The sequence below is a fragment of the Haliotis asinina genome, chromosome 15, assembly GCF_037392515.1.
Source record: "Haliotis asinina isolate JCU_RB_2024 chromosome 15, JCU_Hal_asi_v2, whole genome shotgun sequence".
Classification (NCBI taxonomy): Eukaryota; Metazoa; Mollusca; class Gastropoda; order Lepetellida; family Haliotidae; genus Haliotis; species Haliotis asinina.
The window spans coordinates 8,625,860-8,653,447 of NC_090294.1; the positions used below are offsets into that span (position 1 = coordinate 8,625,860).

At 40.9% G+C, this 27,588-nt stretch overlaps 3 protein-coding genes across 3 annotated transcripts in view; 1 reads left to right on the forward strand and 2 right to left on the reverse strand.

Moving 5' to 3' along the window:
- Positions 1–562: 562 nt before the first annotated feature.
- LOC137266039 (transmembrane protein 127-like) overlaps positions 563–27,588 on the reverse strand; it is a 117,391-nt gene continuing 90,365 nt past the window's right edge. Inside the window, exons 2-4 of the mRNA XM_067801539.1 lie at positions 5,654–6,053; positions 5,084–5,254; positions 563–4,750 (exon numbers count right to left, since the gene is read on the reverse strand). Of these exons, the coding sequence (XP_067657640.1) occupies positions 4,374–4,750; positions 5,084–5,254; positions 5,654–6,035 (930 nt within the window). The 5' untranslated portion in view covers positions 6,036–6,053 and the 3' untranslated portion in view covers positions 563–4,373. The remainder of the gene's footprint in view (positions 4,751–5,083; positions 5,255–5,653; positions 6,054–27,588) is intronic.
- Positions 6,625–10,690, forward strand: LOC137265251 (mediator of RNA polymerase II transcription subunit 28-like). Its single transcript, XM_067800604.1, has 4 exons — positions 6,625–6,709; positions 7,497–7,563; positions 8,423–8,535; positions 9,180–10,690. Exons 1-4 carry the CDS (start codon positions 6,644–6,646, stop codon positions 9,531–9,533), a joined length of 600 nt encoding a protein of 199 aa, XP_067656705.1. The 5' UTR covers positions 6,625–6,643; the 3' UTR covers positions 9,534–10,690.
- Positions 12,652–26,938, reverse strand: LOC137266037 (palmitoyltransferase ZDHHC16-like). The gene is made up of 9 exons (XM_067801537.1): positions 26,801–26,938; positions 25,512–25,766; positions 25,209–25,400; positions 23,911–24,022; positions 22,552–22,685; positions 22,039–22,104; positions 21,105–21,356; positions 14,599–14,669; positions 12,652–13,496 (listed from the first exon to the last, which is right to left on the reverse strand). The coding sequence occupies exons 2-9, from the start codon at positions 25,731–25,733 to the stop codon at positions 13,373–13,375; spliced, it is 1,173 nt and encodes a 390-aa protein (XP_067657638.1). The 5' UTR covers positions 25,734–25,766; positions 26,801–26,938; the 3' UTR covers positions 12,652–13,372.

Genomic DNA, 27,588 nt, shown 5'->3' on the forward strand with positions numbered 1-27,588 from the left:
CATGTTGAGTACAGCATGTTCCTGTGTACAGAAGTTCACGTTAGTTAGTAAATTATCTTTTGATTATTATCATCATGGGGAACTCCATTTAAATATATTTGTAAATGAATTAAACATTTTGTTGGGCCTATGGAGCCTTGGGTCCTACACTGGTATTTCCTTCAGTATTGGAGCCTGTGGGCTCATACACAGTATTTACAACAGTGTTGGAGCCTGTGGTCTGTACACAGGTATTTACAACCATGTTTGAGCCTGTGGCCGCTACACGGGTATATACAACCATCTTGGAGACTGGTCTGTACAGAGGTATTTACAACCATGTTGGTGCGTGTGGTCTGGACACAGGTACTTACAACCATGTTGGAGACTGTGGTATATATTTACACCCAAGTTATTGGCTGGGATCTGATACAGGGGTATTAACATCCATGTTGTAGCTAGTGATCTAATAGACAGTCAGATTAGCAAGGTAAACATCATCCTACTACAAAGACACACAATTGGTGACAGGAACCTGCTGCTGTTGATTCCCCAAAGAAGCAATAAGTATATGCAATGCAATCTCTGATATAAAATTTATTCCTTATGTCTTGAATATTGATAACAATTCATAATAAGTGTAGTTTCAGATTTAACAAATATATACATTTCTACACAGACCTCCATTCATTTCAGATCTGTCACGTCAACAATGGACAACACCCTGATAACAATAAAGATGTTGACATGACAATCATGTCGTCATGGCATAACATTTGTCATTCAGATGACACTGTGCTTCAATAGTCGGATAGTAGTAAAAACCGTAAAAAGAAAATAAGATGCGAAAGTGGATCAGTACAGTGAGGGCCATTGCTGACATACTAGACTGTTTAGGTATGTACATATGTAAGGCAGATAGGAACTTTGACGCTTTATTTTGCTATTTTCATTTCTAAATGAGCAGTCACAAATTATTCATACAGAACTGTTAACAAGGGAAATTCTGGGGTGATCATCTGGGTTAGGACACACACATTACATCCTACATGTCATGTCAACATCACTGTTTACATTGTCAACGTCACTGTTCACATTGTCAACATCACTGTTCACACTGTCAACATCACTGTTCACAGAGTAGGTGTGTGTGCTTAAACCTCGAGAGGTGTATCCAGAGATGTAAGCTGAGGCTATTCTCAAGGATTTGGGCGTGTCTCTGTAGACCTGGCGAGGCTCTGGTTAAGGAGATCTGGGGTCAGTCTGTTTATTGAGACAAAGGATGGGTCTGTTTACTACGGTCTGTATGAGGAAGTATTTATAGAAAAACAGTTTGTTTACTGAGACCTAGGTTGTGAATGAGACTGAGAATGAGAAATACAAAGTTTAAACAAACAGATGGCAGAGAAAGCTTTACAAATTAACAACAGTCAAAGTCATAGTGGTTTCACACAGATGATGGAAGGTAGGCCATTGTCGACTTGTTTAGTCTTGCAGAAATATCAACTGTAGTATTAGTGTAGCAGGTACATAATGTGAGGTAGATCGGAACAATCATTTCAGGATCCACTTTACAGAAATACAAGAAGAGCTAGTGCATTACAACCTACGCTTAAAAACACTATGATTTTACAGCATCATTCAACACAAAACTGTGCTGCAACTATTGAGTCCTTGATCAATCGTGAACTTTTGGAATTCTGTGAATGAATGAGAGAGTATAGTTTTATGCAGCACTCAGCGATTATTTATTCCAGCTATATGGCAGCAGTCTGTAAATAATTAAGTCTGGACCAGACAATCCAGTGATCAACAACATTAGCATCGATCTGACCAATTGGGAACTGATGGCATGTGTCAACCAAGTCAGCACCCTGTTGCCTCTTACAAGTATGGGTTACTGAAGATCAACTCTAAACTGGACCTTTATGGGTTCCAAACTAAGAATTAACTTTTAAATAGAAAGAATAGAAACAGTTTTAAAGCAGGACATAGTTGGTGTTGCTAGTTGAGGGTTTGGCACTTGCTCCTGTAACACACAGATAATGGAAGTGGAAGTCTTGGAACACACCTGGCATATAATGGCTTGTTATAACTAGGGATGTCATAACGCTATATTGTGATATCCTTTATCATTTAATGACACTGCATTGATGCACATGTATGACCTCTGATACTTAATTAATAATTCAACATCAAAGAAACATTTACATTTGGTAAGGTTAAGATGGACAAAAAGGAGGTAAATTCAGTTTTATACACCCAGTAAATCAGGTTTTAACTGTATATTTATTTATTATGGTGGATCTGGAGAAAAAATCTGTTTTTCCATTTATCAAATACAACCTATAAATAATATCCAAATAAATAATTTAAATTTAAAAATCAATTTTATTGAAACTGACTCTCTGGTTTAGAGTTAGATGAGCAATTATCTGTATGACCTTTAAGTAATTCAAAGATCCAACTGTTTACAAAGCAGCAGTGGTTTTCGCCTTCAAACAGACATAAACTAATTCATGTACATGTGTTGGGACAGCAAGTTGGAGCCTCGGAATGAAAAGTGTTGATTTTTCACACATCTGATTGTCAAACATATCCTCACATTACAGACAGTGTTTCATTACATGCATTGTCGTTAAGTGGGTGTTGCCATGGTAACCAGATCATAAGGTCTTAATCTTGCAAAAGAGATTCTGTTGAATACATCATATGAAAATATAATTCTATAAACAAGATAATGTATGATCATTTGATCACAACCAACAATAAACAATACAACAACTTGTGGGTTAGAATTTTCCAGGTATTCAACAAGTTCATCAGTCCGAACACATATAATGTGCATACATATTATCACACTTCACTGGGATTGGTAAACCGTATGTACCTCAGAATATACAGAATATATACACAGTTCAGTCCATATAAGGAATGCATCAACTGTGGTGGCGGTGATACTGCCCTGTGTAGACAACAGTAACATATATATTGTTATAGGCAATATGGCCTTAACAGAAGACAGTACATGACATATTGCCCAACAAAGGATACATTTCGCTAGAACAAACAGGGCAAAATGAAACATATTGCTACCTTCAGGGTACAAGGGTGAAAACGTATGTCTTCATAAAGTGTACTGTATGTACTGTATTATATATATATCTACAGTACTGTATTACAGGGTGCTGTATTATATATGCTGGATATGGCACCATACATATAGATATAAATAGTGTGCATCAAGAAAAGCACTTATATAAACAATGTTTCAGATCAGCATGATCAGACGTACTGATGTTATACAAAAGGACAAGAAATTTAACATGTCTCCCATTGAAACAGTTTTCATAAGTCTTCAGGGATTTGTACAGAAAAGAGGTTTCCTCCCCAAATTATATGAACCTCTAAAACAAGATAACGATAACAGTCAGAAGAGCAATTTTCTAAATACTTAACTAAAACAATAAATAATGATCTCTCTTGTTTATTTGTTTCACCTAAAACACTAGCATATTAAATCACAGATGTTCATTCAGAGTTTCCACTCACTTTTCAAACTGCCGACACAGTGTACTTACAGCAATGAATTTTTTTGGTACGTTGGTACTGTACTATACCCCACTGTCCTCTGCAATAAACACATCTCCCCCCAGAAAAAAAAAAGAAAAAAGAGAGAACAAAAATAAGAAGACAAAAAACCAAACCAACCAAACAAAAACAACAAAAAAACACATTTTGCAAAAACATTTGAAGTCTCCCTTTCAGATCGTTTTTGATTTGCAGACAGTGAAAATCATGAAACCAATTATCATTAAACAGCTTGACTCTCTTCTTTTATCACGATGACAGGTTGAATCTTTGTTGCAATCATTGTTATTAATGATGTCACCTTCATTAGCCTTACGTTTTGGCGAATGAACTTGACCCCTACCTAAAAAGATGACAGTGTCGTCTGCTTTTGAGTTGCCATCTGACATGTGCTTTGAAAGCAAGTTGTAACCACTTGTATCTTTCTGCCTGACAGAGAGGACATGAATTGTTGCAAATCATTTGCTCTGATTATCAGAATAATGGAACATCGGCATGCCAAGGTTACTTTGGTGACTTCTATATACAGATCAGAGTTATTCATTGTCAATGCATGCTTCATTAAAGTGACATTTTTTGAAGTTACTGTACAATCCTGATTTTTATTTTTAAAAATATAATATTCACTCATTGTGTGACCAATTCATAAAAATCCTGTAGTATTTCCACCCAAACCCTCTTACAATATATGCTTTGTCTTCATAAGTAAGTATGAATGTGTGCTGGTTGTAGCCAGTGCAACACTGTAATGCTTCATTCAGTGTATTACCGATACCTAGCACATCACTGAGACTGGTTTCATGTTAAACACTGAGAGACTCCGAGGCAGCTGACAACCGTGGGGTGGGTGTCACCCCTGATGATGGTGTGTCAGGGGACGGAGAATATGGTGGTGGGGAGGCATTGTGGGGTGGGGCTATCTGCTGGTCATACAGAGCAGCTAGGGACTCCATGTCATCACATTCATTAAGGCGCTCATATGAGACATCTTCACGCACGGGGTAGCGTCTGAAACAGTTGCATGCCACGGCAAACACTGAAGCACTTCCTGCTGCTGCCACCAAGTAGAAACTGATGTCAAAGTTGACTTCCACATGATCCATCTTGGTTTTCTTCTGAATTTTTTCAACGAGAAAAGATATCCAGTAGCAGAACAGGTTGATAACCACACACAAGGTCACTGAAATAATACAGACAAACACAATATTTTAATGAAATGTGAAACATATTGCTAGTCATGTACAGGGACACAGAAATATGTGAAACATGTTGATATCAGTTTACATGTTCATTAAAACAAGTGAAAAACATATCAAATTTACACACACAAGCTGAAAGATTTCACTTTCAAAGTCAAATGAACACAATAACTATGGTATAATAATGATAATATGACACCACTTACTGTACTTTTGTATATTCATCAAGGTCAGCACAATGCTTCATCGTCCATGGTAAGAATTATCTATGGTAAGTTTCAGCTCTTACTGTGGTACCATTTACTGGTGCCTACCTGTAATAATGCTGAAGATTGCATTACGGTGAAACCTTTGCAGAACTCTCCCAGATGGCCCTGTTAAGTCAAGCAGGAAGGAGGCCATACCGAACACAATCGTCAAGAAACAGAAGAAGATAACAGTCTTGAACAACAGCACCGACTTGCTATCCACACAGTTTATTAACACTGCAAAGACAGTTCCATCGTGTATATGGCAACAGTCAGCATTAGGTGAGTCTATTTCAGGCAGTCTCAAAAAACACTACTGTGATGCCACTATCATGATACTCAATGATAATATCCTGGTTATATACAAGCAATAAAAGTATAACAGGAAATAACCATAGGAACACTCCATGCTATGACACAACTGTCAGAACCATCTTATTTTCTTCTCTTACGCCATTAATTCACTTTCGTGATCAGCTGAATTTTCAAACATCATGCTGCTTTCTTAAAATATTCATTTTGGGCATATTTCTTGACAATATGTAATACTAATATATATTCCCAAATTCATATAGATCTACATGGAGTGGCCTTAATAGTCATTACAAATGTTGAGTGCTGAAATGATTACTATACCTTCATCTGGTTTTGAACCATAATGGTACTGTATAGAGTTGTCACTTTCCATGTTAACCAATTTGCCACTGTAGAAGAACTGGATGACACCGAGTGAGTGAAGATAGCCATCCTTAGTGTCGGCTAAGCTGCACCCCCCTCCCCTCAGAGATATCCATCGGGGTTCAGCCATTGACACACACAACAGCACAATCGTCATCATGCTGCATACTGCTGCCGGATAGTTTCTCTCCTTGATCTTGAAGCGAAATCGGCTATGAGTGTGACTCTGTGAATGGTTCCTTGATTCTCTGTGTCGGGTACGAGATCTTGCTCTGGATCGACTTCGTCTTGTGCCTCCCTCACGATTTCGCCCTGAACTCCTACTTGTACTCGAGGGCATTTTCACAAAATAATCAAACTATTTCTTCTTTCTTTACAGGAGTTATAAACAGAATACAACAGAAACTAGGTATGAACTATCGACAGTAAACAGACTTTAGTGACTTCAGGCTGCTGGGAGGACTGTCAGTTGTCTCTGTCACTCTGTCATGTGGAGTTCTAATCACGACACGCCCTGGGTTACTTCTTCACATGGAGACACGTATTAACACCTAATATTTAAAGACGCTTCCGGGTTCCGTATTCACACCATGCAAGGTATCGACAGAATGTTCGAGGTGTTCTTTAGAATTTGTAAACATTAGATTTCCATTTCGACTACTAAATCACACCATCAACCGAACAATATGTTCACCGTCATGCTTCCAAGAAACAAAAGTTGTTAGATATTTCGAACCCGTTTAACAGAAGAAAGCGGATCGAGTCCTCCGACAGTGATAAACCCGGAAGTAAACAGAGTTGACCGCAAAGACCTTGATTATACGTCCACTTGAAATCGCTTGCTGGATAAACGGTCAACGCAGCCCCCACCCACTTCCCCACCCCCAGTATGGCGGAATAATCCGAACGTTGCCGGTGGATCCCGAAGTCTTTATTGTTTACCGAAACATGGCCGCCTCCACAAGCGATGGAGGCCAATCTCACATCATCGATGATTTGGAGACAGCGTTTCAGGTTTGGACATACGACATTTGTGTTTGTACACCCCTACAACATTTATGTTGATGAAAACATTGATTAAATTTGACTGGACATGCGCTACTGTGTGTTTTCTTAGCCCTGACTTTTGAAGATGAGCATGTCAGATGATCCTAGACTCATTGTAAGTTAAGTGGTCCCTTTAAGACCCACAAGTAAGGGCTTGAGGATACGTTTAGGCACCGTTTACGATCCTTAGTGTTTGGGGGGAGGGTCTGTTCCCTTTCCGATCTTTAGGGAGCGCTCATTAATCTGAAAAAGTGTGTTCGGTAAAGTGTAGCACTCCCTCACATATGTAGCCAGTTAGCGCCATAGTATGCTGCAGCTGGTGAATTGAATGTTGAATTGAGTTGTGTTTAAAGGAACATTCTGCAATTCACTTTTCTTCTATATCTCTAAATCCCACAGCACATGAAAAGATGGTACACTGTTTAGTGAGCAAAATTTCCTGTTGTCAGTATCTTATCAATGTTATGATGGTAAATACGTCAAAATGATATACCGCACCATGGCATTTCCACTGTATGACAGCAACTACAACAAAGTTCAGAGTGTGATTATAACTGGAGAGTTATGCCCAAATTAGCGTACACATAGAATCATTTCCATGTTGCTTGATAACAGAGACGGACATGGTGATGTCACTTCTCAGATGCACCAATTCAAGCGAATGGGTCCACATTATTTAGAGTGAGATAATTTCACAGTATTTTGAGGATGGCTGTTGGATTACTGATCCTATATGTCTATTTTCATATTTCAGAATTGCCTTGCCTTGGTGACGACCCAGGAGCATTTCAATGTTGTTGATTCTGAAGAAACGAAGACAGGTAGGCATTCATGGGGACAAAGAATCCTTTTGGGTTGACCAAAATATTTTTACGAAAAGAAATGAATGAATGATGCTGTTTCACTTTTGCTTAGTTTATGTTTAACTTTATGTTTCTGAAATGATTAGATACAGATTTCCCTTAGTTCCCTTAATTTCTCAGTTGAGTATTCATGGTGTTAACCTTCTCTGGATTAATATGTTTGGTTTGAAACCAGGGTAAGACTATATTGGACCAGGTGGTCATGCAGACTATGGCTTTTATAGAGCATTTATCATACCTGTCTTTCCATCAATATAAAGCAAATAGTGTTTAAAGCCAAGTACAGATTCAGGGATAAAATGTAACACAATTCTCCTAGCCTGATTGAACGTTTCTAGTATTAATGATAACATTTGGGTAGTGGTTCTATATGTTATCACAGGAACAGTAGTCTTTCTCAGTTGGTTTTGATCACAGATTTTAACAGAATTACAAAGGCAGTAAAACTGCAAGGAGATCAATGTCAGACATGAGATACTTTCAAAGAAAAATCATGTGATACTGTAAAAGAAAAATCATGACACGAACACATGCATATGGCATGTGCTGATATGGGTTTACCAGCATGACTGCTATTGCAACTGGTGCAGACAGGGCAATACTGAAAATGATGTGAGATTATGGACGAGATTAAACTGCAGAGACAAGTTAACATCAAGGATTTATCCCAACCAATGACTGAAAACAGTCCATGTTCCACACTGGCACTAAAATATGAACATGTTTTGGTGCCAGTGTCTTTGTTAAGGGCACATATTTTAGGATCATAGATAAATCACTGAACATTATCTGACAATATGATGTGTCTGTGTTGCAGGGGTGGATCACACAATATCCAAGTTCCTGGATTTAGCTCGTCAGACAGAAGCATATTTCCTGAGCCAGAGACTCATCATGTCTACAGAGAAACCGGAACAAGTGCTGAAGGAGGTGTGTCCCTTGCATGTGGAGCAGCCTAAAGTGGCTGTATCATATGATGTGTCATCACGCTGTACTTTCTTACTGACTAATTACGCCCCTAGGGGTAATTTAGAAGAATAACTGCCTACCATGTTGACAAATACTTAGAGATGAAGAAAAATACCAATACCTTGAGCATGTACTAGTTGTCTGGATATGTATGCTATATAAATCTAAGAAAAAGTAATAGTAAGAAAATATTGCTGATTGCAGTAAAAACATTTATCACTGGGATGCTCAACGTTTCCATGGATACCCTCTGCATGGATTCCTCATACCCTCTTTATTCCTAGAATACTGACATTCATTATGTTCATTATGGTTCAAGCTTATTGGGTGGTAGGGTAGACTAGTGGTGAAAGCCCTGGCTCATCATGCTGAAGACCCACGTTTGATTCCCCACAAGGGTACAATGTGTGATGCCCATTTCTGGTGTACCCCGTCGTGATATTTGCAGGAATATTGCTAAAGGTGGCATAAAAACTCACTCGCTCACTCCTATTCTTCTTGTAGGCATAGATTCCAATGGGCACAGTTAAAAATCTTGGTAAGAGACCATGTTTATCACAGTCATATCAACAAATGAAAGTTTATTGACAATTTCACTGTTTCAGGACATCGCAGACCTTAAGAGTGAGATTGAGAGAAAAGAAAAGCTGATTGAAAAACACCATGAACGTCTGCAGCATTGGCAAAATCTCCTTCGCAACATGCCTGGCACCGGAACACCCCAGCAACCCACCCTTCACCAGCAACAACCCCCACAGATGCAACAACCACCACCCCCACAGCCCATGCACCCACAGCAGCACCCTGGCATGGCCCCATACCCAGGTCCCCCCATGCCAGGCACTGTCCCCCAGCCCTTTGTCATGCCACCACCTCAACCTCCACCAGCATATCAACCAGGGCCCCTAGCTTACCTTGAACAAACCATGTCGAACATTGGTATGCCTGATCGAAGATAACATCTATTAGGTGTTGGCCAGCATTGGTGTCTCATCAAAAATAGTGTGCATTGTGTCACATCCAGTTTTTGTGTGGCTGGTTTAAGATGGTGTGCATAAAGTCTTGTCCAACATTGGTATGTCTGATTGCACATAGCATGCACTGAGTCATGCCTAATACTGGTATGACCAATTGAAGATGGCATGTTTTGTGTCATGTCCAATATTGGTGTGACTGGTTGAATATGACATCTGTTGTATCATGTCCAACATTGGTATGGCCTTTTCAAGAAAAGGAATTGTTAAACTATGTCCAACATTGGCCAGACAGAAGATGGCACATGTTTCAAAATGTCCAACATTAGTATGCATGATTGAGATAGCATATGCCATATGTTGTGTGTATCCATCAATGGGTATGACTGAAGATGACGTGTAATATCACACCCAAAATAAGTATGGGTGATTGGAGGGCTATCTTTATGTCTTATTACACATGGCTGTGATGTCAAGTGTTCATGGGGCTGAACAGATTCATCATTCTTCATTTCATACATAGAACTAAAGCCGAGATGGCACCTCAGTAATGGCAGTATCCAAAACATCAACCTGCCTAGCCCGCATTAAACTCCTGTCATGTGCTGGGTTACCTTCAACGCTGTTGACATAGTGTTTGTGAGTCTGGTAACAAACAATGATACTAATTAACTAAAGAGTATTCAAAAACATTGAAATGTATGTGCTATTGTCTTCAATATGCAATCAAGCTGTTGCTTACTCATAGTTTTCAGGATATATGGACTTATAGCCATGTGAATACAAATTTTATTCAGATGTCTTCTAGTCAGCATTTTTGTGTAAGTGAGTTTAGTTTTATGCCACGCTCAGTAATATTCCCACTATATGGCAGCAGTGTGTAAATAATTGAGTCTGGACAACAGCATGAGCATCGATTTGTGCTATTGGGAACGAGTGGCGTGTCAACCAAGTCAGTCAGCTTGACCACTTGATCCCGTTTCACCTTTTGTGGCAAGCATGGCTTACTAAAGGCCTATTTGACTTAAGATCTTCATGTGTCTATTTGCGTGCATAATGGACAAATAACATACACATATCTGTGTTGTTGAACAAACGCATAAATTGTGTATGAAATTTCAATAAATTTCATTATTTAGGAACGAGTGTGTCTGTGTTTTATTGTCCGCTCAGCACTGATTTGCTGTATATTGGATTGGTACATTTACCAATATGCATGCCATAAACACAAGTCATTTACAAACAATGCACTTGTTGTTTTATTAAAACCATAACAGTAACACATACAAATGTAATGTATATGGACCACAATGAGCATGACTTCTGAGATACTTATCAGATGAACAATTTTGGGTCTACTGACATTAAGTAGCTCAACTTGATTTGACTGTTAATTTGATTTTTGTAACAGAAAAGAAGTCTTCACAAAAGACACGCCATCTAAACCTGACCCACCGCCTCCCTGGATACCCGAAGCAGGGATCATAGTTATAATTTTGGCAGAAGTATTTATTAAAAAGACCCATACTGTCAAATACTTAAGTTTCATTTTTCATATTTGAAAATGACTTAATTTCAGGCAGAACTTTCAGAATTTGACTAAAATGGCATCTTTTCTCTCCAAAGCAATGTACCAAGGGTAACATCTGAAAATGCTCACTACACATTAGGGAACAGTTCAAAGTTCAAAGTAGGATGAAAAAACAAATTTTATTTGTGATGCCCACCCTGTCCAAAGTTAATTCTGCAAATGCTGAATATTTTCTAATACTTGAACCAATGTCTTCATTGTCATGAAGTATGACAAGCAAATAAAGATAACAAATAACAAATCAGTATGTATAATTTCAGTGAAAATAGGGTTACTGAAACAATATGGCCGGTTTTCCATATTTTAGTTATATAAATCATTGAGAAATAAATTGATTTCATCAGATGGCCAATAAACAAATACACTTTGTGTTTTATCCAATATTGTACTTTTGGCCACTTACATGACATGATGAGTGAAATTCAACCATGATGACAAAATAAAGGTTCTATGGATTCTTGATCCAGTAGGCTCCAAAGTTTAGTCATTTTGATTCAATGAGATCTGAATAAATAAAAAAAAACCCCACAGAATACTAATATTTCGTAATCTTTGATGGGACACTCCTATTGGTGTATGGCAGATAGGAGTTAATGTATGAAATATCACAACTGCAATGGCGAATCTTTACATAATACTTACAGAATATTTTGTTCGAGTTTGTTTAATGTCTGAATGTCAGAGAAGTCAGTCTCCATACTCATTGGCTCATTAGAAATCTTATGTGACATGCAATGGAGGTGGTATGCTTCGATCTTTAGGGAGGTATCATTTTGTAGTAAAAGATCAGAGAGTGAAATTGTTCCAGGTATTACTAATCTCCTATATTTTGGGTAAGAAGTACCCTGAAACATACACATAAAAGAGAGTGTTGCCTGTGTTGCCTCATGAAACCCAGTACTAACATCTGTCTCACATAAACATAAGGATGTAGACCTGCTTACCATATTTCATATTAAAGAGTGGACCCCAAAATGTCCGTCGTATTACGAAATCACAGAACAAGAGTTCTAGAATACATGTATATTGATAATGAAAACCTCCAGTTACCCGTAATGTTTTGCCTGAAAGCCAAACTTTCAGAGAAGCATATGATTTCTCTATCTTGATAATGAATGTTATAAGGGTGTTCTGAATACAAAATATAGCACATCTCTATCATTGTGGATCTTCATTGCACCTTGTCATTTCTGTGCAGTATCTGCAGCTGAAAGAACGTACAAGATCTGAATATCTTCCAACACATTCATTTCACTCATGGCCCAGTTACACTGATGCACACTCGTATGGAATGACCTCTGACCTTCACAGAGCAAGGTATAGTTTCTGAGTAAGAGACCTATGTATTTTGTAATTGTGGGTGGAATGCTAGACACGGTCACACAAAGTCTCAGTCATGCAGAAACATGGTTTACAAGTCGCACAGATTTCCAGCACTGACGTCGTGCAAGAAAAGTGTCTGCAGTAGACTGGAAGCCAAACGCCTGAGTTGAATGGGGAGTCCAACAAAGAACACACGATCATTTGAATGTCCCACTGATGTTCTGCATGTTTGTGGGGTGAATATCCTTTGGCTGTCTCGAGAAAGTCGTTTGGGTATCTTGTGAATGTTCTATAGATGTTTTACCAATATCCTCAGTATGTTTGTTGAAAGTCATGTGGGTATCATATGGATATATCTTGTGAATGTCCTTGAAAACAGTTTTGAATTTGATTTAGTGCTGTTTACAGTTGTTGTTTTTAATGCCAAACTTGGTAACATTCAAGCTTTTTGATGATGGTCTGTAAATAATGGTGTCTGGACCAGACAATCCAGAGTTTTAACATCATAAGCATCAATCACAACTGGGATACAAAGACGTGTCAACCAAGTCAGTAAGCCTGAACACCAAATCCCGTTAGTCTCCTCTTACGACAAGCATGGGTTGCTGAAGACTAATTGTACACTGAATCTTCAATGGTGCTCAGATGTCTTCAATGGTGTTGTAAATGTTTTTGCCAAGTCTTGTGATGACTCAAGTCTGAGTCCTATAAATGTTTAATGATTATGCTGTGGAAGTCCCATGAAAATGTTGTTGTTAATCTCCCATGAATTCAGTGAATGTCCTGCACAGCAGTGTGAAGATAATATTGAGAACACTTATCGCATAACTTTCTGTATCTGGCCATGACCATAGTGAGTCAAGTCAACCACGACAAGTTTGTGAGAGAGTTACTATCCAGTATGCCAGGGTCATAACAGCCGGAGGCCATTTTCTTCTTTGTTCAGCTGATACGTGGCAGTTCTCCATGTGAGACCATTTCCTGTTGGTGTGTGGCATGATGGGAAGAGGATGTGTCGCCAGAAAGACCTGGAACTACAAGATGGCGAACAGTGGTGATTATGGTTACATACCAAGTGTAATGGAATGGAACTGAATTAGTTTGTATTCTCACATAAGAATATAACCATCTTTGCACTTTGTAATTCCCATATCTAACATACACCTAAAACAGATGTAGTGCTATGTCGTCTTGTTCTCTAGCTGTCATAACTTGGAATGCAAAGGTATTGACACCCCTGTTCCTCAGTATGACATATTTCCAGGGGCATACCACATTCAGCAGTACAACCAAACAGGTTGTAGTATTCCTTAACTGAGTACAGTAGAACATGGATATAGCGAACAAACGGATATAGCGAACAAATTTAAAAGTCCCGTCAATGGTCCCTTTATAATATCATTAAAATTATACGTGAATAACGAACTCGTGAGTAGAGAATTAACTGTTATAGCGAACTGATTTCCTGACCCCAAGCCCAATTAACGACGTGAGTAGCGAACTCACTCAGTGTCAGCTCAGTGTCAACTCAGCGACTTAGCGGTATACATCAACCTTGTGGGCGGTGAATCAACATTGTTTAACCTCATTGGCGGTGAATCAACATTGTTTAACCTCGTTGGCGGTGAATCAACATTGTTTGATAGTCATCAATTAATTAACAAAAGAAACACATCGTGTTTAAAAGCTTGACTGATACACAGATCTTCAGTTCGCTCTCGTCTCTATGGCAGGCAAACGTAAAGCTATCACCTTTGACACAAAGCTTCAGATAATCCAGGATGTAGAATCAGGAGTAAGATCGAAGACAAACATTGCTCTTGACTTTGGCATTCCGAAATCAACACTCAGTTCCATTATTAAGAATCGCGACTGGATGTCTTCATCAACGCTGACAATGAAATTGTTGTAGCCGTAAGACCTACAGAAGATAAGATTGTGACGTCAGTCAGCCACCAGTTTGCCACGCCCACTGTAGCCCATGTATATACGTGTCTCTTCATCTCTATAAGCCAATATGGCGGTCAAACGTGAATAACGAACAACGGATATAGCGAACTAACTCCCTTGGTCCCGTAGAGTTCGTTATATCCATGTTCTACTGTATTAGGAACCTTCGCAACGGAAACACCTTACCTGCCCTTTTCTATTCCAAGGAAGATCTTCCAGTTCTGTATAAATCCAAAGTCATAAGGATTCTTAAAAATCTGCAACATTAGGTGATATGAATGTCAGCTTCTGATAATAAATTATGAAGAGAAAGAGAACTGTGTCACTATCAACAGCAGCTGGTTGGGTTGGGACAATTATTCAATGTTCCACTGTCAGCTGTGGACATAACAGAGATCCTCAAAGTGGGAAATTTTAACTATAATTTGTATATTTATATACTTATACTGTCTCATGTTATACATCTCTCTTGCTCTCTTTGACCCAGTTTGGAAACGTGCTGTCAGCTAAGTTTAATCAAATTTTGGCCTCTGACCACCCAACCCCTGCCCCTGCAATAGACACCTGTCAATCATCCTGTACTCACAGCGGATCACGTGATGTCCTCTACTTGTCATTCTCTTCTTGGAGCTACAAATAATCTGTGATGCGGGGAAGGAAGGGTGGGCATCCATCGTGTGAGATAGGATAAGCATATAAATATAAAATTTATAGTTCAAATTTCCAAATTTTTAAACTTATCCTATCTCACATTATGCATTATCCCACAGTTGGCTGGAGGGCCGCAGATTACCCTTTGACAAACTGCACAGGCGAGGATGCATTCCAGGAGGAGGCCAGGAGAAGCACCAACTCCCGATATGCTACTCCATACTTGTGATGGGTTGCTTTGGAAACCCCTTGGCTTACACAGCACAAAAACTGTAGGGAGTGGGTGCTCCCGAGTAATTGTGGTTTCAGCCGCAACTTTTGCTAAGCAAAAGGACACAGTCTGGCAAGGAATTAACGCCGCCACCCAGTGATTTATCAGGTGACCCCAGTGATCTGGCACATCCCTGCTTTGAAACTATTCCCCACAGACACATGCTGGACAGCGGTGAAAGGAGGAGTAGCCCGGATGCTCAACTAGTTTAACGTTCTGTACCGATCTCCCTTCTTACCAAGGTGAGAAAGGACCTAGGAGCGAATGCTTTGAAAACCGTTAGGTAATCGGAATTCAACGCTTCACTGATGTGATTGCTCAGAGAGTAGAGGTCAGTAAGTGGAGTGTCAATCATCTCTGCATGTGCACAAGACTGCCCGCACAGTCTATCCAGCCATTGGTATGACAGTATACCATGCCCTAGTTTCCTAGGTGAGAACAATCTAGCCCATTTGAACAAAGTACATAAGATATGGATAACATCGATATCGTTATTATGTACACAGCAAGACCGAGAACGTGGAGATGCTTATCTGCGTGGATGGGTCGACGACACCTGCTGCGCCAGGACCAATGGACCGAATTAATGAAGGCCTGACGTCCGTGACTGATACACCCCGTAGGTAATGAGTGGCAAACACAGTATCTGACTTCCAAAAGCAGTCTACCATAATGGCTAGCAGTGAACAGTTCCTACGGAGTGCCATGGTGGAAGCGAGTGCACATGTCTCTTGAGGCTTTGCGGACAAAGGTGGTGGCAACTTTGCAAAGGCATACGCTCGCAGAATCGTGGATCTCACACCAGAAAGCCAAGGTTGTATGCGATACTTCTGCTTTGGAAACTGTCAAAAGCGGGATGAAGAGCCCCTAAGTATATCCTCATTGCCCGAACTGGGCACAAGGATAAATCTTCGGTGTCTTCTGGACCCAGGATAGATGACAGTGGAGGAATACTGAAGGTACGATCTGGCTGTCCCAGTAACTGGTTCTTGGCAAGGAAATCCCACCTTAAGCCTAGGAACACTCTAGCATGTCGAGACCTTCAAAGCATACCCGCGAAACATCCAACGCATGTAACTCGGATATATAGCTGTAGCCAAGGCCAGAAGGAAGAAGGTCTTGAAAGTGACATGCTCAAATTCTTTTTCTGTCAATGGTTCATATTCATTCGATGTAAGATGAGCCAAGACAACGGACAAATCCTTGTCGGCCAAAAGGGTGCAACCAAAAGCAGTGTCATCTGCCGAGTCGAACGTAACTTGAGAAGTTCACGTGGAAGAAGGGCTGCTGGCGGAAATGCTTAAGCGTCAAGACTGTCCCACAGAATTGCGAGGGCGTCTAGTCCAAAGGCTAACGGATACGGAATCGGAGACACAAACAGCGGTAGTTGATGATTGAATCTGGTGGCGAACAGATCTATAGTCATCTCCGTCAGCGGGAGGCAAACAACAATTAACACCCCTGGATGCAGCTTCCATTCCGTTGGGGATGGACGCTTCGGTCATGACAGAGAGTCCGCGATGACATTCTTACCTCTGGAATGTGATTGACTTGACCCCGTCGATCCCATCTTACCGATGTACCAAACAACCGCTGCATTGTCTGACATTATCATGAGAGGCAAACCTCTGAGTTGCTCTCACCAATGAGTGATCGCCAAAATCACTGCCCTGAGTTCCAACGGCTCTAAACAAACTCTGCCGTAAACGTTAGATTCTTGCATCCACCATAGTAGATGAGAATGAAACTCCCTGGGTAACATGATCACTGCGGACAGGTCTCCCTTTCTGATATGAGGAGCAAGAAACATTTGCATGGGTCAAAACTGAAGTTGACCCCTGAGAGTGAGAGCCTCAGCGGACGACAGTAACCCACAAAACTCCTGCCATTGCCTGAGCATCCTGGGCTGAGACAAGGCAAGGGGAATCAGATGTAACACCTTGCTGAACCTCTCCCTCGGCACAAAAAATCTGCTGACCTGAGTGTCGAATACCGCCCTGATGAACTGCAGACGGCGGGTAGGGATCAGTTCCGACCTCTATAGATTCACCAACTAGCCTGAGTGGCGAAGAAGCCGCATCGCAAACTCCATGTGAAGTAGCAGAATGCCTTCGTCGTTCCGAGCCTGGATGCAATTGTCCATGTAAGTCTTGAACACAATCCCCCTGCAGTGATTGGCCTCGTGACCCGTGTGAATAGCCACGGGGCTGAAGAAATTCCAAACGGAAGCTCAAGCCATTGTTAGTGAATGCCCTTGAACATGAATTGCAGAAACTTCCGATGTGTTGGGCAAATCTGAATGTGTAAGTAGACGTCCTTCAAATCCAAACTGATCATAAAATCTCCAGGTTGATAATAGCTATAGACACCATTCAAAAGCGCCGCATCGAACCCATACAGCTTTTGAGACAGCGGTGCTTCAGAATACAGCGCAGCACTGGAGCGATATGGTTGAGGAAGCACTGAACCGAGACTGCCCTGTTGTAGTGGAAGTGCTGCATTAGAGTGAATCTCCGAATCGACCATGAGTGGTTGGGTGAGCGCCGCATCCAAACGAAGCTGTTGTTGAGAGTGCATCACTTCAGAGTGAATCGAAGCATTCACGTGAAAATGGTAAAACGCCAAATTGATTCCACCCTTAATGGAATCTCCAAATCAGACTCAATCGGCTGAGCTGCAACCACATCGTGAGTCTTGAGTGGTAGACCGAATCACTAGAGAGTTCATGAGTCAATGGATCGGTAGGGTGAATCGATGAATACTGCGGTATCGTCACAATAGACACCAGTTGCAATGAAGGTTGTGGTTGTGATAAAACCACTATACATGGTTGCGACGACAATTCGCCCACGTCCCGCAAGACCTCCAAATTACTTGGACGAAACAATCTTCTCAAATTCTCAGTCAGGTATGAGTCCGAGGCCTCATTCAAAAAGGCTTCACCTGCTGATTTCGCAGATGATCGTCTAGCAACTAATTTGTGTCATTCTTTCCTCAGCTCTTAGGAGCAGACTGACAAACTTCTGCTCACCAATGATCTCTATCAGACGACCATCTACCTGCCTGTCGATACAGAGAAAACTCGTCGTCTTACAATTCACAATACGCACATCTGTTAGACCTATCACAAATCCTATGCATTTGACACATAAGTTGTGATGGTCTGCTTCTGAGAGGTTTCTATTATGACCGCAACGCCAGACTTCATGATAAAAGCAGACAATGTATCATCCGAAGACGTACTACGCTGCAATTGTAATTTGTCAGCAATCCACTCAAGCAGTGAGGACGTATCACCCGCATCAAACTTCCACCAGAACTCAAAGCACCATCTGACAATGGAGACAGTGTAGCCGATCGTCGCAGTCTAGCCAACTCATGAGACGCTGTAGTCTGTGACATCGTAACAGGTAACGAGACGGAAGTCACCGGATCCAGACATCGAAGTGCCGCAGCAACTCGCAATACAAATCATATCAAATCGCAATACAAAATCCATGGGCTGTGACGTAATTGCTTCCGTTCCCGGAACCCATGAAACAGGTAAGCTAGGTGCAGCAGTTGAATGTGGTACACCATACATTGCTCCCGTAACACCGGAACACCCCATCGAACAGGTAACTAAAGGCGCCCTCACCGCTGAGGAGCACATGTGGAACTGACATAGAAACAAGAGGTGCACCCCCCACCCCAAACTCCTGAAACCGCTTCCACTCAACCCAGCATGTTGAGTCATTACCCTATGCATCGTCATGGAACCGAAACCACTCTGAGGAATCGAAGTGGTGATTCCACTTGGCACACCCGTAAACAAAGTACTACTTGCCATCAGTGAATCGAAACATGCCGTCGGACGCTGTAGCACTGCGAATCGCCGCATCGATTCCAAGAAGGTTGAGCAAACATCACATCATGTTGTTGAAACGCTTCCGCATGAATCAAATCGCTAAGAAGCAGAGGAGGGGAAAACGCTCTCAAACGATTCTCTTTGTACTCACTCAAACGCCCTGGGATGTCATGATCTCGTGTAGACAATCGAAGCACATTTGAAGCGGTAAAAGAATGCCGATCCATCTGCTGAATCGTTTAGTGATCTGGAATCGTAACGACCGACATCGGGCGGGAAATGACTGGTGGTTGAGAAAGCACTACCATGCGTGGTGGTGACGAAACTACACTAGCATCCTTTAAACTCCCCGAAGTCGACAGATGAAATAACTGTGTGAGATCCTCACTAAGATAAGAATCTGATGCCTCCTGTAAAAGGTCTTCATCTGCCGACGTAGATGCAGAACGTCGTGCCTCCAACTTAGGGCGGTGTCTTTTTTGCCTTCTTAGCCACTGAAGAACCGTCTTCTGCCCTGCACCTATCTCTATCTGACGTCTTCCTCTTATTCGCCCACCAGTACAGATCAAATTCATTGTCATCTAATCCCATACACAAACTACATCTAGATGACCTCTCACACAAGCCAATACAGTTATAATCACCACAACGCTTGTGTTTAAGAAGTGTTCTTCTCTCAGAAACACCCATCGTCAATCACTAAATCAAGCTATCATTTCTCTTGCAAAACCACACGTCCAGCCTGTGGTGCGACAAGAAAGAGAATGACAAGTAGAGGAGGTCACATGAGTGGCTGCGCGTACAGGATGATTGACAGGTGTCTATTGCAGGGGCAGTGGTTGGGTGGTCAGAGACCAAGAAGATTTGATTCAACTTAGCTGACAGCACGTTTCCACACTGGGTCGAAGAGAGGAAGAGAGATGCATAACGTGAGATAGGATAAGTTAAAAAATTTTACCATATCAAGAGTTTGTTACTTATAGACCCCTCCCATGGTCTAGTGGACAGAGTGTCTGGCTGCGAAATAAATCCATCCTGGGTGTGTCATACCAAATGACTAAAAAATGGTACTTCTTGTTCCCCTGCCTGATGCACAGCATTAAGGTGATAACACAAGACAGGCAATGAGTATGCTCAGTGGGGGTGAACCTTACTGGGGGTGAACCTCACCATGGCTATGGGTTATTAGAATAAATAATGACAGTGTGATAGTGAGCAAAGATAGTTTTCTCATGTTACAGCAACATTGATGCAATGTGTATGGGGAGGGGTGGGGCCGAGAAAGATTGGTAAAGCAGGGAAGGCAATTGTGGGTAACCACATTTTCTACATGCCCCAATACATAATTTAAAAGTAACTCCAATTAGAAAAAAAAAAGTGAATAAGAAAAGATCCCAGCTTTCAATAAAATACCATGCCCCAACACTACTTGACAACATATTATGTCTTCACTACCATGTCCCACTACTTGACAACATATAAAGTCTTCACTACCATGCCTTAACACTAGACAACATTTTAAGTCTTCACTACCATGCTGTAACACCAGACAACAGATGAAGTCTTCACTACTATGTTGTAACACTAGACAACTGATAAAGTCTTCACTACCATGCTGTAACACTAGACAACATATAAAGTCTTCACTACCATGCCTTAACACTAGACAACATTTTAAGTCTTCACTACCATGCTGTAACACCAGACAACAGATAAAGTCTTCACTACCATGCTGTAACACTAGATAACAGATGAAGTCTTCACTACTATGTTGTAACACTAGACAACTGATAAAGTCTTCACTACCATGCTGTAACACTAGACAACTGATAAAGTCTTCACTACCATGCTGTAACACTAGACAACTGATAAAGTCTTCACTACCATGCCCTAACACTAGATAACAGATAAAGTGTTCACTACCATGCCCTTCTTCTTCAGCCTCTTCCTCTCCTTCTTGTTGATGTGAACCTCGATGCTGGTTTCTGCCTTGCTGATCATGAGTGCGTGCCAGATAGTGAGGAGCCCAAGAGCAACACACACACCCGTACACAGCAGGAACTCAAAGATTATAGCATTGTGGATCCACTGTCCCTTCAGTTCAGGCTCAAACTCATCCAAACTGCTAGTTAACATGTTCACCCCTGTCACAGGTGCCACAGCTTCTGGTGTCACCTGCTTCCACACAAACAACATTCAGTGATGAAATAAAATGCAAAATTCTGATTGTCTAGTCAGAGGCATAAAATCACAATAAATACTTCAGGTTTTATAGGAGAAAAGACCTTCTCTGGATTGTTTGATCAGCATTTAGAAGTTGATAACTCAAAAATTAAGCAAACGACTTTACGGATGACAACTTCTTCATAACTGATCACAGTGACATTTCGATGTAAAATCATACACTGTTGTTAGGCATTTAGCTTGATGACTGTGTGAAAAATCTACAAGGAAATGTCGATTTGTGAGAGTTTAGTTTTATGCCACTTATATTCCAGCAGTATCATGGATAGGGACACCAGAAATGAGCTTTACACATTGTATCCATGTTAGGAATTGAACCTGGGTCTTTGGAGTGACGAGCTGTGCGTTAACCACTAGACTACCCCACTGCCACCAAGATGGGACAAAATGCAGGTACTTAATGCAGGTACTTCATGTTGGAGGTACACAATGGAGGTGATACACAATGGAGGTGGTACACAATGGAGGTGGTACACAATGGAGGTGGTACACATTGCCAGTGGTACATAATGGAAGATTTATGTTGTGCAGCCATGTTTAAATGAAGACCGAGCCAGATGCACTAAGGAAATAAAAACCTGAAGTGTTACCTGCACATATAGTAAGACATTACCTTTTTGGAACTCCATACATCCCAGGCAAGATTTAGAGGATTCACTAATCCAGGGAACACAATGTCCTGAAACAGAAACATTCTGTCAGAACAATCACAGCTAACTGTTGCCAAGTCATGCTACTCTATGCCTTGTAAACATCCAATTTGATTGTGGAGTATTGTATGATATCACCTGGTATGATATGTATTGTAATACGTAATACACTGAAAAAATTTCCTTGACAATCTGGATTCACTGCTAAAAAAAGCAAACCCTGTCTTATTTCTGTCAATTTTATTTCAGATACATTTTCAATTTCATTACCAGTTAGAAAGAGACTAGAGCAGAATTTTAAGAATATACACTAAGGATTGAAATCAAACTAATAAAAGATTAAACTATGAATCAACAAAGGTAGGTTTGTAGGTATTGTCTGAGATTATCAGTATAATGGTGAATCAGAATTTTAAAATACCTTGTTATATATTGGGAGTATTGCTGACTGAGTGAAGGAGTGGGAGAATGCTAACCTTGCTGCCGTAGAAGTGCTGTTTGAAGAGGGTGTAGCCAACACTGCTGACATAGATGGTACCTGTCCACATGTATACACAGAACATGAAGAAATAGCGGTGGTTGTAGAAGCCAACACAGTTGTTTAGCCATGCTGCCAAGGGTTGAGGAAAACTAGCTGGGGGAGAATGTATACGTGGGGTAGGAAGAATCAGAATTGTATACACACAATATGGTGAGTGAGTGAATTTAGTTTTACGCCTCACTCAGCAATATTCCAGCTTTATGGTGGCGGTTTGTAAATCGAGTCTGGACCAGAAAATCCAGTGATCAACATCATGAACATCAAGTGTCAACCACGTCAGCGAGCCTAACTGCCCGATCCCTTTAGTTGCCTCTCATGACAAGCACAGTCTCCTTTTATAAAAAGCATGGGTTGCTGAAGGCAACGATGTGTGCAATGACAACCCTGAGAGATATATTACTTAAAGATGGTCTCCAAGAAATATTGAACAGAATACATCTGGTATAAGATTGACCCAAGCAATTTGACCCTACCTTATGTGAGACAGCTAGTTGGACATATGTTGAGAAACCTGCATTTATTTTTTTCATAAATATTTATATTCATTTCAATAAGGCATATACAAAAGTACATGAATGTGGTTCAGTTGGCCTAAAAGCTAATACAGATTCAGATCCAATATTGAAAAACAGGACTCAAAGAACAATATGGCGGAGATGGTCTGCTCAGACTGCATCATATATTGTCTGGGTCTATGTTTTCTTATGCTGACACATCAAGAACAATTATTTGTATACTGTTTCCCAACATTGTACCACATGACAAAGTTCCAGAGGAAATGGACCAAGGATTTGAAATTACTTCCTTAGTCTGACTGGACTTTCTCTTAAAGTGTACAATGTACTATCTGCTGTACATGTATTTGTTATGGTAGGCTATATTGTTTGCTGCCAACATTGTAATTCAGCTGTACCACATTGATCATAGGAAGAGTGACCCAAGGAATTGAAATTATATATCTTGATATTGATCATGTCAAGATGAATCATTTGTTCTATTTATACTTATGTTTACTTCACAGTTCATGAATCCTTACCCTGTCCATGGTTTCAATACCGTAGCCCATTAACCATGAACTGTAGGTACAAGTGTCAATATTCATCATCTGACAGGTTAATATTTGCTGTAACAGTCATTCATGTGATTTGAAAGTGAACTTTGATGTAATTGGTTTCATCATGTGGTATATATTAACCAATGGAACTGCAAGATCTGAGTACAGATCTAACAATATCTGCTGTCCCTGATCCTGGTATGTGTTGATATTCAATATATTCACTAAGAAAAAGGATACGACAGTGATGATCCATCTTCAGCACACACTGGCGACAGACACTACAATGGTGTGTGCGAGGAGGTTTGGGGGAAATGCATTTCTTGCAGATGGAGACAACTTCCGGCAGGTTCTGCAGAGAGAGAATTTTGTCAGTAAGCAGCATCCTTGTCATACTGTCAATTGGCTGGTGTGCTTAATTATTAAATATTACCTCAAAAGCATATTTCATAAATATTTAGAAAACATTACAGGCAAACTGAACTCAAAGCAAGAGGGTATTGGATGCTGATAGTGTGGAGGGTGGAGGGTGGAGGGTGGAGGGTGGAGTGTGGAGTGTGGAGTGTGGAGTGTGGAGTGTGGCTTGTGACGTTAGGAGTGTGTCTGGACACAGGTCCACTTACATCGGAAGGGTGTTTGGAACAGGTGTACTTACATCAGGATTGTATCTGGACACAGGTGCACATACATCAAAAGGGCGTATGAGACAGGTGTACTTAAATCAGGAGTATGTCTGGACACAGGTATACTTACATTATAAGTGTGTCTAGGTCAGGTATACTTACATCAGAAGGGTGTCTGGGATAGGTATAATTACATCAGAAGGGTGTCTGGGATAGGTGTACTTATATTAGGAGTGTGTTTGGGTCAGGTGTACTTACATCAGGAAGATGTCTGGACTCAGGTGCACTTACATCTTGAGGTTGTATGGGTCAGGTGTACTTACATCAAGAGGGTGTCTGGACACAGGTGTACTTACATTGGAAGAGTGTCTGGGACAGGTGTACTTTCATCAGAAGTGTACATGGGGAGTGAAGTCTCAGTACACTTAGTCTCAGTATTATTCGTTACACTCCTCTCCTGAATCTAACAAACCCTTGTAGGAGATTGCGTCAGGTAACCTTTGTGACTGACCAGTCTGAACACAGCTTACCAAACAGTGAAAGTGGACACTGCACAAACCATTCGAACTTTGAACCTATTCTACCATGGACATTCACGGATCATGAGGGTGTCTGAGAGGTGTACTTACATCAGGAGGATGTCTGGGACAGGAGTACTTTAATTTGGAGGGTAGCTAGGGACAGTGTGCTTTCATCAGGAGGGTGTCTAGATACATGTGTACTTGCATCAAGAGGGTGTCTGGACACATGTACTTACATCAGGACGGTGTCTGGACACATGTACTTACATAAGGATGGTGTCTGGAGACATGCACTTACTTCAGGAGGGTGTCTGGGACAGGTGTACTTACATCAGGAGGGTGTCTGGGACAGGTGTACTTACATCAGGAGGGTGTCTGGGACAGGTGTACTTACATCAGGAGGGTGTCCTGGGCTGGTGAAACACGCCATGATGTAGTTGAAGACAATCATAAGAAGCAGCCAGTGCCCGAACACGAGGTGAAACAGAGTTGCTGCCATTGACTCATAGTAAATATGTGGCAGGAGACAGACATAGAAGATGGCCACAACCATTGTTGTAAGGAACACAACCATTGTTACCATAATCTGAAATGTTAGGAGAAATATTACAAACCATATTTACACAGATGGACGAACAGATGATTTCCTCTGATGGATGATCTACTCACATGGATAGACACAGAGAAATGGACTTACTGGCCCCATATACTTTGCAAAATGATCCACACACCAAAACATTGGTTCCATCATAGTGTCCGTTGCTGAGTTACACGAATTGTGGTCATTGTAACACAGAGTCCTGTACATAAGTGACCACCATTCTCTGCGCCTCTTTACCCATGCCCACATGCGAGATGGACAGTGGTGCACCCTCCATGTGATACGGCCCATCATGAGAAGAGACCGTAGCACAAACATTTGCTACTTTTGGAAGAGGTTCCTCAACTACAACTGAAAAGATAAAGAAGACATAATCTCACATTACATATACAGGAAACTGGTCACAAATAGGTTTTTGCTAACAGAAATAAGTTCTTAATTTCAAACCTTCACTTAAGACAAGACACATTTATCAACTTTGCTTGCAGGATGAAAATCACCATGTTTTTGAAACTGCAACATATCTGTACTACCCATGTACCTTACCAATAAGACGTAAATCTTAATTTTTTTGTTTCTTAAACATACTGTGTACCAGCCAGTATTTTTCAAACATACTGCGTTGTATATCAATTAATTTTGACACAGTGGTTAAATGGTAGTGTCACTTTTCTTTACTGTTAATTCCTATGAGAGACTCTCTTGTATTCTGTGCTCGACATTGTGGGCTTAGCATAGATTACCATTTTACTTTTTAAGACCAACACAAGTTCATAAACAAACATATGTAAATTTCATCCGTGGCTATTTTTCTTAATGACAAATCCTTATAGTAATCTTCAAATGTTGTACATATTTTTTTTCCATTAAGTTTAACCAAACAAAAAGAACAACATTGCAACAGAGACCATATGATAATAATATTAATATTTATTAAATGGTCTGTCAGTGCAGAGATACGTGCAGCATCTGAAATATACAGGTAAACTATGCACAAATTCAGTCAGTGGCATATAAGTTATAATGTCAAATGTACTGACACGCTACAACGTGTCACTCCTGCAGTCTTCGAAAACCGCTACATCCACTGTTCCGGACTCAGATTAGCGCTGTTGTCGTCTTATCGACTGGGTTGAAGGGAAACAGTTCCTTCCCTTCCCCGGCATTCTTTCTCCCGCAGATTAACAGAGAAAACACTTAGAGGTTCATCCCCTCATATTTTTCTTAATTTTGCGGCTTTCAGTAATTTTTACGAGTCTGTGTGTTAGGTTTTGTGAATAATTCTAGTAAATGTCAATTCGTAAATATTATTTGGGATGGTTGAAAGGAGGAACTCTCACCCTAACATGGCAGTTTCAGCTAACTGTAACAACTATTACCATTACCTTCCAAATCATCTTTGTCGATGATCGTCACGTCATTGCAGGTTACATTTTATAACTACAATTAATAGTTCTTCTGCTTGGCCACGAGATCAGGAAGTAGGTTGTGTCCCTTTGTGTACAAAATTACAAGCTCCTCACAGACTCACCCGCAGCGGGCAACCAAAATTGTCACGCGCTGATATGGAGCTTGACCAGGTTCGCAACTTGGAAAACTTTTCTCGGCATGTACCGCTTATGCATTCGGCTAACTTCGGCTATCTGCATGCGTGAGGAAAGTTTGTTTTCAGTCAGATTTAACAGCTATTCGACCGCACAGTTCAAGTGTTTTCAGCTTCTTCACCACATGAATATGCAGATATCATTCATCAGGTTGTCTGCAAAACACATCATCGATCTGCACTGTTGGTTGAAAGCCCGTGGGCTCTTGGGTAAGTAAATCCGACGTCGGTGTACACGGGCTAGGGACCAGTTATCGGCGCGTACCAGGGGCTTGTAACTCGAAGCAGTCGTTAACGCATGGTTAACGAACGCTTTGCGAACGTGGGCTCTTGGGTAAGTAAATCCGACGTCGGTGTACACGGGCTAGCGACCAGTTATCGCCGTGCACCTGGGGCTTGTAACTCGAAGCAGTCGTTAACGCACGGTTAACGAACGCTTTGCGAACGTGGGCTCTTGGGTAAGTAAATCCGACGTCGGTGTACACGGGCTAGCGACCAGTTATCGCCATGTACCAGGGGCTTGTAACTCGAAGCAGTCGTTAACGCATGGTTAACGAACGCTTTGCGAAC

Excerpts from the sequence above, each read along its gene's own strand:
- LOC137265251 (XM_067800604.1), top strand. The coding sequence starts at position 6,644 with ATGGCCGCCTCCACAAGCGATGGAGGCCAATCTCACATCATCGATGAT. Across the intron at positions 7,564-8,422 it reads TTCTGAAGAAACGAAGACAG|GGGTGGATCACACAATATCC; the intron begins GTAGGCATTCAT and ends TCTGTGTTGCAG. Across the intron at positions 8,536-9,179 it reads CGGAACAAGTGCTGAAGGAG|GACATCGCAGACCTTAAGAG; the intron begins GTGTGTCCCTTG and ends TCACTGTTTCAG.
- LOC137266037 (XM_067801537.1), bottom strand. The coding sequence starts at position 25,733 with ATGTTTGTGCTACGGTCTCTTCTCATGATGGGCCGTATCACATGGAGG. Across the intron at positions 22,686-23,910 it reads GAAGATGGATCATCACTGTC|CATGGCTAAACAACTGTGTT; the intron begins GTATCCTTTTTC and ends AACCCTTGGCAG. Across the intron at positions 13,497-14,598 it reads CTTGGAATAGAAAAGGGCAG|TTCCAGGTCTTTCTGGCGAC; the intron begins GTAAGGTGTTTC and ends GCCATCTTGTAG.